Source organism: Strix uralensis, chromosome 1 (genome assembly GCF_047716275.1).
Source record: "Strix uralensis isolate ZFMK-TIS-50842 chromosome 1, bStrUra1, whole genome shotgun sequence".
Taxonomy (NCBI): domain Eukaryota; kingdom Metazoa; phylum Chordata; class Aves; order Strigiformes; family Strigidae; genus Strix; species Strix uralensis.
Genome location: NC_133972.1, coordinates 81,399,872 through 81,414,763, shown reverse-complemented (window position 1 = coordinate 81,414,763; position 14,892 = coordinate 81,399,872). Strand labels below are relative to the sequence as shown.

Genomic DNA, 14,892 nt, shown 5'->3' with positions numbered 1-14,892 from the left:
TCCTAGTTTTTCTCGGATTTCACAAAAGTGAATTCTACTTGCTAGCAGTATGCTAATACCAACAGCCGTTTAAACACTGAGTGTTTTGTCAGAAGGACTCATTATTTCTGTTACCAGAAGACATGGGAACTAACAACTCGAATCCGGGTTTCTGGAGTCCCTGCCCACCTCTTTATCACGCTGCTTCCCATATAACCAGGGGAGTGCAGCCAAGCAGAATTTGGGCTCATGTTTTATACTTAACATACGCTGGTGAGGGACAGCCGCTGCCTCGCTTTCCGGGGCTGTCGCTGCCCGTTTCCATCCCCGCGCGTGTCACCTTCTCCCTGGGAAGCCAGCGGAGGGCTGCGTGTCTCCCCGGACCCCCACACCATGCAGGGCAGTGGGTGAAAAACGCAGACGGTGCGAGGTTTGCACAGAGGTTTTCCGCTCACCCCCCCCCGGCAAGATGACACGCGGAGCTCGGCTGTTTATTTCCCGGGCCGCTGCGCCCAGTCACTTTAACTTCTGCCTCGGATTGTCCGTTTGCAAACCACAACCGACTGAGGACTCTCCGAAGGCGTCGGGCACCCATGGACGAGCCGCCCCGCTCCCCCTGCGGCGGCACCCGGGGGTGAGCAGCACCCGTTATAAGGAGACCCCGGTCAGTACGGGATACACCGCGCGTGTAAGTCACGGTTATCGCGTGCAGCGACCGCGGCGGGGGACCCGCACCCAGCGGCCGCCAAGCCTCTCACGGAGCCGCAACCGCGGGCGGCGCCCAGCCCGCCCCCACCCCCGCCCCGGCGCAGCCCTTGGGGCCGAGCCGAGCCGGGCCGGGCCGGGCCGCCGGGAGGGCCGCTCCCAGCCCCGCCGCAGGGGTACGCCGGGCCGCGGGCAGCAGGTAAAAGCACCCCCGGGCTGGGGCGAGCGGTGGGGCGGCGTCACGGCTGCGGGTGTCCAAAAAGAGGAGCAGCGCCCAGCTCTGCCCCGGGAGGCGGCGCCGTGCAGCAGCCGGTTCAGCCGCTGTGCGGCGGCGCGGAGGCCGCCGGCGCTCCCGGCCGAGAGCGGGCCAGGCCGCCGGTGGGGAGGCGCGCCGGGCTCGGACCCCCGCCGGCCGTTGGGCCTTCGGCCGCCGCAAGGCAACCCTCACGGCCCGGCCCAGCCCGGCCGCTGCCCCAGCACCCATAGGTGCGCGTCCGCCCCCTAGAGGCACACACGCATGGGCACTCGCACGGTGCTTTCCCCTCGCAGCCCATTCACAACCACCCAGAATGGCACCTTTCCTACCGAAACAGCGGTTCGCCTTGTACCTTTTCCCGATGCTTCTCACATCAGCAAATCTGTCATTTGGGTTCACAGGCCGTATCCGATTCTCAAGACAGAAGCTACTAAGTGCTTCCAGAAAATGGCAGGTAAGAACAAATACCGGTAAAAATACTGTTCACCTCAGGCCTGGGCATGCTGGTATATGGCATATCTGTAACGTTTAGTTGGGATACTGAGGTATTGCTTTTTCAAATGACTAAAACTACTTCAGTGATGCCTTTGAAAACCCCAGTCTTTCCGAGCACTGTGTCTGAGTGCCCTCAGCTCTGCTGAAATGGAAACAAACCAGCAGCTCGCAGAGTTCATCTTCCTCATCTGTGAGCTTGTGTCATCTCCAGCCATGGAACTGCTGGTTTGCTGAGAGTTAACAGGAACAGCAAAGAGATAACTGCTCTCGATATTCCAGAATAAGTTATGGAACGGGGGTGTGAGTAGTTTATACACGTTAAATTTATGATAGCATCTGACCACAAATTTTAATAGTCTTTTGGCAAAGCTATCATTTCATGGATGCTGTGCAGACATAATCATCCCTTATAATTTAGGTTAAAATTGAGGTATTGTTTCTTCAAGCCTTCAGCTCTGGTTCTGTTAATTATCTCTGATACCTGAAACTTACCCACTGGGCTGTACAGCTTCTGTGTCCCCTGGAGAAACTGAAATCAGGAGGTGCCTGAGTTTTTGTGTTGGCGGTCAGGAACCAAGAGCTGCATGTTTTGCAGATCCAGTAATTTTCAATAAACCCTGAAAATTTCCTTCTCTGCAGTGTTTATGTATAAATAACTACTACCCCATAAAAGTATTTCACCTTTCCCTTGTGTCCACTGATGAATGATTTTTTTAGATAATGATTAAAGTTGAATGGCCTATGTACAGTAAAATTTTGAACAAGTAAGCTCTGATACACCTTGTTACATCAGTTTAAGAAGCTCCATCCCAACATATCCGTCTTGCCACTCAGCTTACCTTAAATCCGCTCTGTCAGCAGTTTGAGATACACTAGACAGCTCACTCTCACATCTAAGAAAAAATCATCCTGCTTTCTATTGAAGTCGCTGTGATGATGCTGAAGTAGGATAGTGGCATCTTAAACACCTACCCCAATGTTGTCACTTGTGCAGCACTGAAATGGAAGATGAGGCGATCCCCACATTGCAGTAGGAAGATGCGCTGAGCGCTCTGAACTTGTTTCCACAACAGTCTGAGGGAATCTAAGCTGGCGCAGCTTTGATCCCAGCCTGCCCCTCACATTTGCGCTGTAGCTTGTCTGACCCAGCCTAGGGAACTAAACCAGCAGACAGCTCTTTTTTTTTTCTGTTGTTGGGGGGGGAGGGGGGGGGAGGGCAGTGGAATCCAATGAACACAAATGCTGACTCGAGGAGGGACTGGATTGTGCTGATGTAGGACAGTGTGACTTGCTATGCAATCGCACCCACTGTCCACTGAATTTCACCTGGAAAAGCCCAGTTTAGCACAAAATCGCTGGGTGAGGGGCATTTACTGATTAGTTCCTCATGAGTCGCTCATTGCTGCTGAGCAGGAGTCAAACACTGCCACTGTCATTCTGTTTTCACTAGTTTTGTGCTGCTTGGAGAACACACTACAGAAAAATGAAGGACCGATTCCACAAACTCTTTCGTATCTGCCTCCTGTACTCAAGGTATCTTCTTGTTTTCTGTCTGCCTCCAGGGAGAAAAGTCCTGATAGTCTATGCACATCAAGAGCCCAGGTCCTTCAATGGATCTATGAAGAGGATTGCTGTGGAAGAATTGAGCAAGCAGGGCTGCAGTGTCACAGTTTCTGATTTATATGCAATGCAGTTTGAGCCACGAGCAACAAGAAATGATGTTGTTGGTGAGACTAGCCAAAATTACACTTTTTTCAACAATAACAACAAAACAAACTTTCACCTTGTCTAACCTGCTGCATTAACAATCCAGAACCACACTGTTAGGTGCACTCTGAAGAATAGTTGCTGTTATTTTGTACACATATCCCTCAACTAACAAGACACAGCTTTTTATTTTCTATTAGCACTAAGTGTAGGAACTGACAGTGTAGGAACCCTACAAGTATCATCTTTATTTAAATAACTGTGGTCACTAGAAATGCCCCCTCAATCAGAAAAATTAAATATCTGTGTAGTGCAGATTTGTAAAACAGTGTTTTGCCTTTAGACTAAAGTGAATGAGGGAAAATTATTATTTTTACAGTATTTACAATCAGCTGAAAACATGTTCTAAGAACCACCTTCTCTTAATGAACAAGATTATGAATACTTTCTACAAGTTAGCTCCAGGCACTTAACTGCTTGGGGTTTTGAGTTGTCTTGGCACCTCTCAACTACCTTGGTATTATATGATTACTAAAAATTACTAGATGATGCAGTTAAGACTGGAGAAAAACAGCGATGCTCTTGTTAGGCTTATGTAATATTTTCACTATGCTTTTACTAGCGTTTAGCCCTGATATTTTTCCAGATTAAGAAACAAACAGTCATTACATAATTTGTCACAGCTGAAACTCTTTCTTTAAAACAACAATCAAAAAGAAATAGCATAGGTCCAGTGCACTGGCAAAACCAGGAAGAAACTTATTAATGTCCACTCCTGAATATGAACTTTGACTCATAGTAACATTACTGAGAGGGAAAAACGCATTAGCACGTGTCCACAATCAATCTCTGAAGTACACTTCTTGTGGGTGAGAAATGCCTTCAGATACCATTCTATGAGTTCAGTTTATGAGGCTACTGTCTCTCTCTTCTGCTAGAGATTGATGATCTGCTAGTTGAATCAGCAGAATGAATGTGTATGTCTGATTCAGGCATACTTGAATCAGCTTACCCAACTGTAGTGGAGTCAGCAAAGCTGGCCAGTGCTGGTTCCCCAGCCCCTGCTGAGTTTCCCAGTTACAGAGGCTGAAAAGCAGCTACATAGTGCTTGTGACTGCGTGGTGGTTTCGGTAATCCCTAAAGCAGCAGCAGAGCAATTACCAAAATTCTCTTAAATCATCCAATCTGCATCACCAGAGTCTAGAGCCAAGCTTAGGTCCTCTTACTGCACTTCATATGTTGCTATAGAAAGGCAAAAGATTTAGTACTCTGAGACACTACATTCCTCTCCAGTTTAAAATCAAATCACCATCAGCTGTGATGATGCTGAATATCCAAAAAAAAAAAAAGTGGGGAAAAATGGAAAGCAGTAACTCAATTTAGAACTGTAGATTGCAACATGTATTTAATTTGTACTTGCTATGGTGCTAGAAACAGGGCAAGGAACGACTTCTACCTGTTTCCTTCTACCTACAGGTTGCTTGCACAACTCAGAAGAGTTCAATTATGGTGTGGAGACATGGGAAGCTTACAAGAGAGGAGGTTTGTCCAACGATGTGATTGAAGAGCAAAAGAAGGTGGAGGAAGCAGACTTACTGATTTTTCAGGTGATTATTTTAAATGGTGTTAAAAAGACTCCAGTTGTAATATACAGGGTTGAACAAAAGAAAAACTATAGTGAGAAGATAGGAACATTGAATCTAGCCAGAGTAAAAAGAGGTAGTAGCTCTGCCATCAACATAAAACAGTCTGTATCCAGTGTAGCAACTTCAAGGTGTCAGGTTTTTCTGGTATGATGTGGATCTTAGAAAATATCAGAAATACCAGGTCATGTGTGAGCACTATTCATGCTAGCACAGTACGAGTTTTTCACACAGATAATAGCTCTACACTGGCATTTTTGGATTGTTGGAAGGTACATGATATTAGAACCTTAAAATACCTGATTAAAATTCACAGCAGTGCTTCACTTAAAAATCAACATTCAAAAGTAGTCTGGTTATGTAGGTTTTGTGAAAACTGGTCCTCACACTACCTGCACTCCAAAATGATTGCATTTAGCAACTCTGACTACAAAGTACTGAGTGCGAAATAATACTATAATTCTCAATATGAGAACCATGCCATGTTATCAGGCAGCCCAATACTATCCCTTTGTCTTGGAGCTCACACAACACAAACACAGATCTACACACTGAGATGAGACCTTAAGGCGGCCCTGACGAGTTACAGGTTTGGGATATGGTAACAGACACCAGACCAAGAGCTTTAGGGATAAACACTTTATCTCAAAGTAATGGTACAGTAACAAATACAGATCAGTAGTAAAATTATCCGGGTCATTGCCACAGCAAATCCAGTAATTCACTAACACTCAGCCAAAGTTCATATCTTGGACGCACAAAGACGTGCATGCCCACGGTTATCAGGCAGGCTGGCAGAAAGCAGGGCACGGCTTGTTTTCTGGGCGAGCAGCTGGGAGCAGCCAGTGGGCTCAGGGAATTTGGACTTTACCAACCAGACTGTCCTCATTTATTGCTGAGTTGCAGAAGCACTCTCTGGACTTGCTAACGGATCATTGCATCCCATCTCTGCTCCCCACTGTGCCAGCTCTGTCCTCGATGTCCACAAGTCCCAGAAGTACTGTATAAGGCAATACTAGCCCCACACTTCTTTTTGTGCCTGTGTGACTGTTGGCCTTAGGCATAGGATATATATATTCCACTGTCCAATTCTAGATGAAATTTTGGATGTGACCATATCTCAAGCATTTCACTGTAAGTCTTCATCATTTTTCAACAATTGCTTCTGAGATAAGTACAGTGAAATAGCCCCTGAAGGAAGCGGTTGCTCTCTGTCTGTAGAATGCTATGAAGTTGAGTATGTTCTGGTGCAGGAAAAAAAAAAAAAAAGCCTCTCAAAGACACCATAAAGTAATTTATAATTAACTGCAGACTAAACTTACCAATTCCAAAGATAATGGTGATTGCCTAGTTTCCACATTGTTTCCATCTGAATTAAACCACATGTGGATAAGCTTTTACAGAATTTCTTCTGTACTGCAGTGTGTACAAAGGTTTAGGGATAGTGATGCATCCTAGAACAGGAGTTCATAAAGCATTCAAGATAATGCAAATGAGACATGATAGCTTTAGGCTGTAGTCCCATGGGCTAACTGGAGGATCTAGAAGCAGAGGGTCCTACTGTTAAAAGTTTTCTTCTCAATAAAGTGATTCAGGGTCATCATGTCAGCAGGGTGCGAAACTAAGTCTTTCTTAAGATCCCATGGCATTTGTCAGCAGACTGTCAGATCAGAACTGATCACCAGATGTCAGTCCTGGTAATAAGGCTCTATATGCATTTTGGCCACACTCTCTGTTAGATCATATGTTCCTTTTGCATTTCAGCAGTAGGAGATGCAATTCTGTACAGTCTTAAGTTTGAATTAAACAGCACCTTCCTGCTTCATCATATCCCAGCTTTAATTTGTGTGGAAGCCCTCACATTCACCATGGTGTTAGTGTGCTATAGATGCTCAGGTATGTACCTGAGACTATTACAAAGCACTTCAGTTATTTTTGCCAAGCATAGTTACTGCCTTTCCTGACAGAGAGCTGGAAGAAGGCCTGTGCAAGATCTGAACAGATCAGGAGAATAGGATTTGGCCTGTAGACCAGGCCTAGGGATGGCCCAGACTCTCTGTGCTAACAAGGTAATTTCCTTTTTGCCTAGTTTCCCTTGTATTGGTTCAGCATGCCAGCAATCATGAAGGGCTGGATGGACAGAGTCTTGGTCCAAGGATTTGCTCATGAATTTCCAAATTGTTATGATTCTGGTTTGCTCAAGGTATGTTTTTGAGATTCTTTTATTAAGATCAAGATTTGTGCAATGCTCTTGAGGGTATTGATCTTTCCATTATATTTGTTTCAAGCTCTCACTTTATGCCCTTCTGAAATAATGCTTTGTTAACATTTTGAGGAACTGTCTGGCTTGCTAAAACTGTCTGAAAGGTAGTACAATAAGGATAATGCAGTGGTTCCTAAAGATTTAAGTAGTCTCTTAGAGATTTTTAGCAGGCCTACAAAATGGGCTTTATGATTTGGTATGATTTTATCAGAGTGCACTGGGATGACGTACAGCTTGCAAACAGTTTAAATCGATCCATTTCCTAAAACTATAGTCTGTCATTCTTCCCACTGCTGTAGGACTGCACAAATCAGTAGAGAGTGACATACTAGAATAGGTGACAAGATCCTGTTCTGGGATTAGATGTCTAAGTTTGGGATTAAACTTAATCAGAAACCTGAAATACCCAGTGCACAAGCCTCTCTCCTGACTATCTCCTTTCAACCTTTTCCTCTTTGTAGCTTATAAATTAAGCAAGATCAGTATCTCTCTATGACAATTCATAAATTTTTAATTCTCCACAGCACTGGGAATATCCCTGGAAAATTTTGGCCCACTGTCTGATAGATCTTATTTGCTAACAACTGCAGCATCCAGAAACAATCAATAATAGTTTCACATTTATGTTCACTGTGTATCAATCTCTAATTTCTGATCTTCTTAACAATTCCAAACATTTCAGTTTGTTTGAATTTCAGAAATGGCTGCCTCTCCAAGATGAATAGGACTAATCCCCAATGATCATAGCTGCATGCTGAGTGCAGGCTCAAGGCAGTTCAGATACCGCACTGAAAAAATGTTATTTCAATTACAGAAGCTAAAACTGAGAGGATAGAAGCTGAGCGCAAGCCCATGGCTAATACCATTGTTACAGAAGCAGAAGAAACACAGGGGTTTAGAACACCTGAGGAACGGTTTGTCCTCAAATTACTCCGTGACAAGCAAACCCAAGTTTGAAGGGGGACTATAGCATTCAATTTCTGTATTAAGGAAGGACAGGAAAAAGGATATTCTCAGTAACAGAGTGCTTTCCAGCCCCAGTTTTCCAAACATTGCGTAGGGGAGAACAAGGGTCAGCCCTGCTTCATACAAAAGTCAGATTGTAATTCCTTTTCTTTTCAACCTGTCTCTGCCCAAAGCCCTGACATACAGTCTGCTGTCTAGTTGTATGTCGTCAATCTTTGCCTCGAAGCTGCCACTACACAGAAGGTCTGGGAAAGAAGAGGACACCACCTCCTCTAGAAATTTCTGCTGTCCAGGTTCCCCTGAATAGTTCTTGAACTATTCAGCCACTTTTCTTTAAACATGCTTAACTCAAGCGCTGCTTTCTTAATTCTAGAACAAATTAGCCATGTTTTCTTTCACCACTGGAGGAAGCGAAGAGATGTATGCAAAAGGAAGTATCAATGGTGACATTCGCTATCTCCTGTGGCCCATGCAGGTATAAGATATGAATACTTTGTTGTTGTTTGCCTTATTTTTTGTTATTCCAATTATTTTTAACAGTTGTATTATTATTTTATATGAAATATAATATAATAAGAATCGTCAGTTCCAAGCATCTGCAGGTTATAAATTGGGCCCTGAAATCCTGACACTAGAAGTCCACAGTTTTAAAGTTGTTTTGTGCGCCTTCCTCCAGATTGGAATCTGGAGAAAGCTTATACTGTTGGCCTTCTAAGTTTCTCTGGTGTTATAGGATTTCCTTTAGCCCTAGCATGCAGGATTTCTTTTCCCCATAGCTACCTGATTCATGTAGGAGGGGAGTCACACATTATCCTGGCATTAATGTTCAGCATCCCAAAGTTAGCATGTCCTTTCTTTTTACTACCCTTTTATCAGAAGTAGCAAGCATGCTTTGAGAAATTTAGGTGGCAAGGCAAACTGTGCCAGCTACTTCTTGATATAATGCAACAGATGTGCTTAAATTCTTTGGTCTCCTACCCATTGTGATTACTAGCTGTCTGCCCTTGTGAGGCTGCAGTGCTTGCAAGTCAACGTGACAAAGAATGTGAAACACAACTGTGAATTCAGAAATACACAGAGGGAAAATGGCAAGTTGAGCTGATTTGAAAGGCACTAGCCTTCGTTCAGGATCATTTCGCTAAGCCAGAGGCAAAAGGTTAAAAAAAAATACTTTGAAGCAGATGAGAAATACACTGCAGTTCAGGAACAATCGGTGGATATTCAAACAGTACAATGAACTTCAGGTTGTCTCTGATCCTTGCAAATTTAATAGCATACAGCAGCTGAAGAGAACAGTTCTGTGGGTTTAACAGCACTTAAAAATAAATTCTACAGAGCAGAATCAATGAAGAGGGCCTTATTTTTCAGTGTATTGTATGTCATTCTGCTTAATGCCTAGCCTCCAATAGTGACTGCCAGGATAGGTAATGAGCTTTTGCCATTCATTTCCCTACTGATAAATGGTAGGTTTAGAAAACCTACCTTATATTGGGTCAGAGAAACAGTATTAGATTTGAATCTTCCACATTCTTGAATTGAAAGTGAAAGACTATTTTCTGAGGCATTTCTTTCTTTGTTTTGAGTCCAGCATGGAATTATGCACTTTTGTGGTGTCAAAGTCCTTGCACCTCACATCTGCTTCGCTCCGGAGTATGTGTCTGAGGAGAAGAGGAAGGAGATGCTGATTGCCTGGGCCCAGCGTCTAAAGACTCTTTGGAAGGAAGAACCCATAAACTGCTCTCCTGAGTGGTATTTCCAGTAATGTTCAAGTACAAGACTGCAAAGAGAAGATCTTTTTTCTCCTCTTTCTGATGCTCTATCTCTTAATTCAAATGTTTTATAAGTATCTTGAGTACTACAGCTAGCAGCTTAACTGGCAATATAGCATTTATCTTCATTGATTCCTAGGTATTCTCTTCAATGATGGGTGCAAAACTCTTTGTGAAGAATTATCCATGCTCATATAAACAGTGACATCCTGCCTACAAGTGGCTGATAACACAAGCAGTATTTAATTGCAGATTATACCATTGCTGCTTATGAAACAGTAAAGTATATTGCCAAGCCTATTTTAACACTTTTTGTACCAGCTGCCACTTTTTTTTTTTTATTTGCCAGGGAATATGCTGCCCATACTCAACCTTGTTATGGCCAATCCTGTTCTTTTAAATGAGAGCTCTACACTTGCACCTTTGAGCTATAAAGCCAGATCACGAATAATGCAATAGGATGTACAGTTGCACAGTGATTTAGACAGCTTGAAAGCCTTGTGGACAGTCTTAGGCTTTTCCACATATTTACAAAGCAATATTAGAGCTAGGACAGATACCAGAAAAGGAAAAAACCAAATACAAATATTGTATAGCAGTATGTGCATGTATTGCCCTTCCTATAGAATGTAGCATTTGTACATAAAAATGCAGTTTCCTAAAATCAAAGGGAATTCTCTATTTTTGTTACCCTAAGTAGAGACAAAAAGGAATTCTATCTGTTCCCTGCCCCTTCAAACAGTCAGTATTGTTGTTTGGGCCTGGAGGGCTGGGTGCATTGTCTCCAGCATCAGCATAGGTGGGCTTCCTTGGAGATCTCCAGCCAGGCAGAATGCCTACCCAGAAACCTGCAAGAGCACTGTCAGTCTACAAGCCAGGATCAAATGGGACAAAATGACTGACTGGCTCTTAACATCCATGATTTTTACCTTGAACTTTAGCAGGATTATTTTTTGTGTTTGAGAGCTGTTAACCTTTCTGTGCATATGGCACAGGGTAGGTTACTTACTTAGCTACACAATTTCTTGCTTTGATCATCTTACCTAACAGCTGGCTTTGCACTTAGATATTAAAAGAATGTGGCCTGAATAAGAAATGGTCTTCTGAGTCACTGTCAAATGACACTTAGGCCTCTGCATACAGAGCGTGCATCTGCCATACATTCTTTGTAGCAGCCTTGTCATGCCCCACCCTTATGTTTCTTTAAGGGCTATTTGGATAATAAAGATGCTGAGGCCAGATTCTGGAGTGGCAGCATAAGCTGATACACCAGACTGGGAATTGCTACTGCAGAGAAAGAGTCACATGTTCTGTTTGTCACCATATGAAGTGAAGGCCCACCTCTAGCAGAGACAGACTTCTGGAAGCAGTGCTGCCCTAAGCTGTTGCAGATGTCTGCTTCAGTGCGTATGAGTCTGTCTTTAGGTTACACAAGCAAGAAATCTGCTTTGGCTCAACAACTCTTGTATAGGAAAAAGAAAGTGAAAGGGAATAAAATTGGAAATGTTATACACATAAGTTGTGGGGAAGGCAGGTTCTTGCCTAAAAAACTTCGGGAAAGCAACTAAATTACCTGAAAAGAGATTGAAAGATAAATGCAAATTAAAATCGTATAGGAGAGGAATCATCTTTATGCTCACTGTGTCCAGTTACCAGACTATTCAAGAAAGAAGGAAATGGATATGAAAGCAGAAGTTGAAACTGTCAAAGCAAATGTTACTGTACTGGATCAATTGCAGAGCTTAGTGGGTTTAAATGTTAGATGCAGAACCTCAGACTGACCTATACGATGAAAATCCACTTCTTGATGCTATTTGGCAGACACATGCCAGCTCACACACATGGTAGCATTATGTGCCCGTATGAGATTGGATATTTGAAATGCAAGCATACAAGAGCGGCTGTGCTAGGTCAGAACAAGGATCCTCCAACCCTGAGGTTTTTTTCTCCACAGTGGTTATAGGCCAGGAAGAACAAGCACTTCCCCTGAATACTGCCCTGGGCTCCAACTATATTTAGTTTGGGGGATTTCTTGAGCTATATTTGTTTTCTGTATATATGCCAAGCCAAATAAATCTCTGCTCTGAATTTTGTTCAGTCTTCTCTTGAATTCATGCCTACTTGAAGCAGCCAGTATTTTTTGGCAAAGTTCAGCATGTCACCTTTTTCCTTGCATGAATCATTGGAGTCAGGAGGGATCCTGGGGAGGGTGAAGCACCTGGTTCCCAGTAGCTTCATTTGATTCCTCCCAGTAAATGATCAGTCCCATATGTTCTTTTACACAGTGCTTGGAGTTTTGTAGATGAACATCACCTCCCTTCCTAAATAATCTCCTTTCCAGGCCATGGAATCCTGTCCTGCTCAGCTGTTCTTCCAACAGAAAGCATTGGTCACCCTTGTTGCTCTTCTCTGAACTCCTCCAGTCTCACTATTCCATTACTGAGAAGAGGGGACCAGAAGTGCACAGAGTCAACTCCGTGACTCTTGGATTCATGTGATCTTCTCTGTTCCTTTCCTAATAATATCTGACATACAATTTGCTTTAGCAAATGTTTTCATCTGTTGTAGCCCTAGATCTTGGCCATCAGTGGTAATGGTCAGCTCAGGGGCCATTATTTTATACATCAATTTAGGGTAATTTTTTTCCTCGTGCACCCCTTTACATAACTTGAATTTCACTTCCTGTCTCATTGCCCAGTCACTCAGCCATTTTTTCGGAACTCTTCACAATCTGCTTTTCTTGTCCCCCCTCCAGGTAATCCGTATCATCAGAAAACTTTCTCAGCCTCCTTGCTCATATCTTTTTCCAGATAATTTTCAACAGCTTGGATCCCTGCACTTGTAACCTCCCTCTGAGTACTGACCATTTACTGTTGCCCTCTTTGTCCTATCTTTTAAACACATCCCCATGCCATGACCTTCTTTCTCATCCCCTACCATAAAATGATACAAAACCTTGTCAAACGCCTCTTGGAAATGCAAGTAGACTGTATCAGCCAGATCACCATTCTCCACATGCGTTAACTCTCCCTAAAGTAAATTCTTCAGGAATATCATTCCAATCTGAAAGCCACTGTATAAGGGGGTATATGATGGGGGTGAAACTAAGAACCGCTATTCATCAGTAACTTTCTGCAGTCAATCTCAGTCCTTGTCTGTGTAGTCTATTCTCATACAGAAATTGTTCCGCATGCATTGTAATTCTTGTCACTTGCCTTTATTTCATGTCTAGCTCTCCTATATCTATTCAGAGAAGAGGTAATCAGAGCTGTGAGCTGTATCTCAGCTGTGGACACATAATAGACTAAACTGCATTTGCTGAAGGGTGCTGCTCTTGCAGTGCTTTGGAAACCAGTCCGCTGTGCAGCGATGGTGGGTGCTGAGCCAAGAGTTATTGTCCTTGTTCTGACGTGCTTCCAGTGCCCGCTGTGCAGTACACTGTATGTTCTGGCACATGCCTTTCAGAAATTCAAGGGAGAATTTTAACATGTGGAAAACTAATAGAGAGTGGTCTGTGTGGTTAATAAGGAGAGAGAAAGGAAGAGGCAGAATTAGTTTCTCAGTAGTACTGGAAATGTTACAGACATTTTTATCAGAAGAATGATTGCCTTGCTAAATCACATTACGCTAACAGTCAAATGTAGTCCTGTCAAAACAGCATTGATTTCATCAGAATAAAGCTATAATTAGCTGAGTAACTTGTAGCTGCTTTTCAGGCTGGGGAAAAGGATATAAGGCAACATGTTTTCCTCTTCCATTTAGTCTGGGGATTTGGTTTTTGTTGCTGGTGGTCCTCCTTTCCCACACACTTTTAGGTCTTTGACAATTCATTCCAAAAATCATAATTGAATTTCTTTTATTTGATGTTCTGAAATGGCAGGTGAAACATGCTTGCAACTTCAGGAAAACACAGGGAAACAAATAGATCACCATCTGAACGATGTTATCAAGAAGCCTCATAGCCTAGAGAAACCAAGACTGATTTCTTGCATTAAGGTGCTTTTAATCCAGGTTTCAAAAAATTAACATTTAAAGACAGGTGTAAATGATTCTTTCTTTGGTTTAATATTTGATTCCTGAAACAATGTCACTGAGGTTAGCTGCGTGCTTCCAGAAGAATATGCTCTCCAATGGACAAGCTAGCAAAAGGTTGTGCTGAAGAGAGGAACAGCCAATAATAATGCATGCATAATTCATGTACAAGTTATTTGGGGTTTTTTTTAAATCCTACTATGCTAGTAGATATCCTAAAGCCTAAAAAGCCTACACCCCACAGAAGAAATGCAAAAATATTAGGCTTAGGGTACTCTCAAGTTTTAGTGCTGGGTAATTGTCTCACCATTCTAAGGGTATTAAAATACCTACTGTGTCCATACAAAAAATGCTCCAAGATCCTTGATGTTTCCTTTTAAGTCAGGTGAGTCACTACAGAGAGTAGCTGAGAGAGCTATTCCAGCCTTAGTCACAAAACTTGAGTTAAAAAGTATAAAAGAATCTTTGACTACAAATGTTTGGGGAAGTAGAGGGCTTAGTCCAGAGCAGCAGCCTTGCATTTCAGCAGCCTCATTTTAGGTCCTTTAACATAGTGGCAGTAGTTGATCATTTCACAAACAAGTCAGAGATTATCTATTTCTGCAATGCTTTTGTTGCTTCCGTCTTACTCTGCTGGTGTTCATATATTTACAGGAACATTCTCCACAGAACAAAATACCAAGGAAACACCTACTGAAGAATTTGTGTCACAGTGCTTAGTGCAGGCTGATTTAAAAAAAAAAAAAATTACAGATACTGGTGAAGTTCTTTTTTTTTTTTTAACAGTAAAATTTAGTGAAATAATGTCTCATAATCAGTTATTTCCAACCATCCTAAGACATTTTTATACTCCTCCAGATTCAGCAGTATTGGTTTAATACAGTTTGAATGCACAGGAGGAGACAGAAGACCAGTTTCTTCCCAAGGATTGTGCAGCCAAAGTACCCCATAGTTGTTTCTGAATTACCAATTACCCTTGACAAAATGAGAAAGCACTTTGTTAACATCCAACGGAGAGAATAAACCAAGACCTAACCAGCATGTCCAAGCAACAGATTGTCACAGAGGACTGCCACA

General features: G+C 42.8%; 1 protein-coding gene across 2 annotated transcripts; it reads left to right on the top strand.

Annotated features, from left to right (window-relative positions):
- Nucleotides 1-347: 347 nt before the first annotated feature.
- Nucleotides 348-11,871, top strand: NQO2 (N-ribosyldihydronicotinamide:quinone dehydrogenase 2). Of its 2 annotated transcripts, none has more exons than XM_074873137.1 (7): nt 348-643; nt 1,342-1,394; nt 2,998-3,162; nt 4,619-4,749; nt 6,875-6,988; nt 8,388-8,489; nt 9,603-11,871. In XM_074873137.1, the coding sequence occupies exons 2-7, from the start codon at nt 1,388-1,390 to the stop codon at nt 9,774-9,776; spliced, it is 693 nt and encodes a 230-aa protein (XP_074729238.1). In that variant the 5' UTR covers nt 348-643; nt 1,342-1,387; the 3' UTR covers nt 9,777-11,871. The 2 variants fall into 2 exon arrangements, with proteins under 2 accessions (XP_074729238.1, XP_074729249.1); XM_074873148.1 differs by lacking the exon at nt 348-643 and adding an exon at nt 812-883.
- The last annotated feature ends 3,021 nt before the right edge of the window (nt 11,872-14,892 follow it).

Excerpts from the sequence above, each read along its gene's own strand:
- NQO2 (XM_074873137.1), top strand. Across the intron at positions 3,163-4,618 it reads AACAAGAAATGATGTTGTTG|GTTGCTTGCACAACTCAGAA; the intron begins GTGAGACTAGCC and ends TTCTACCTACAG. Across the intron at positions 8,490-9,602 it reads ATCTCCTGTGGCCCATGCAG|CATGGAATTATGCACTTTTG; the intron begins GTATAAGATATG and ends TTTTGAGTCCAG.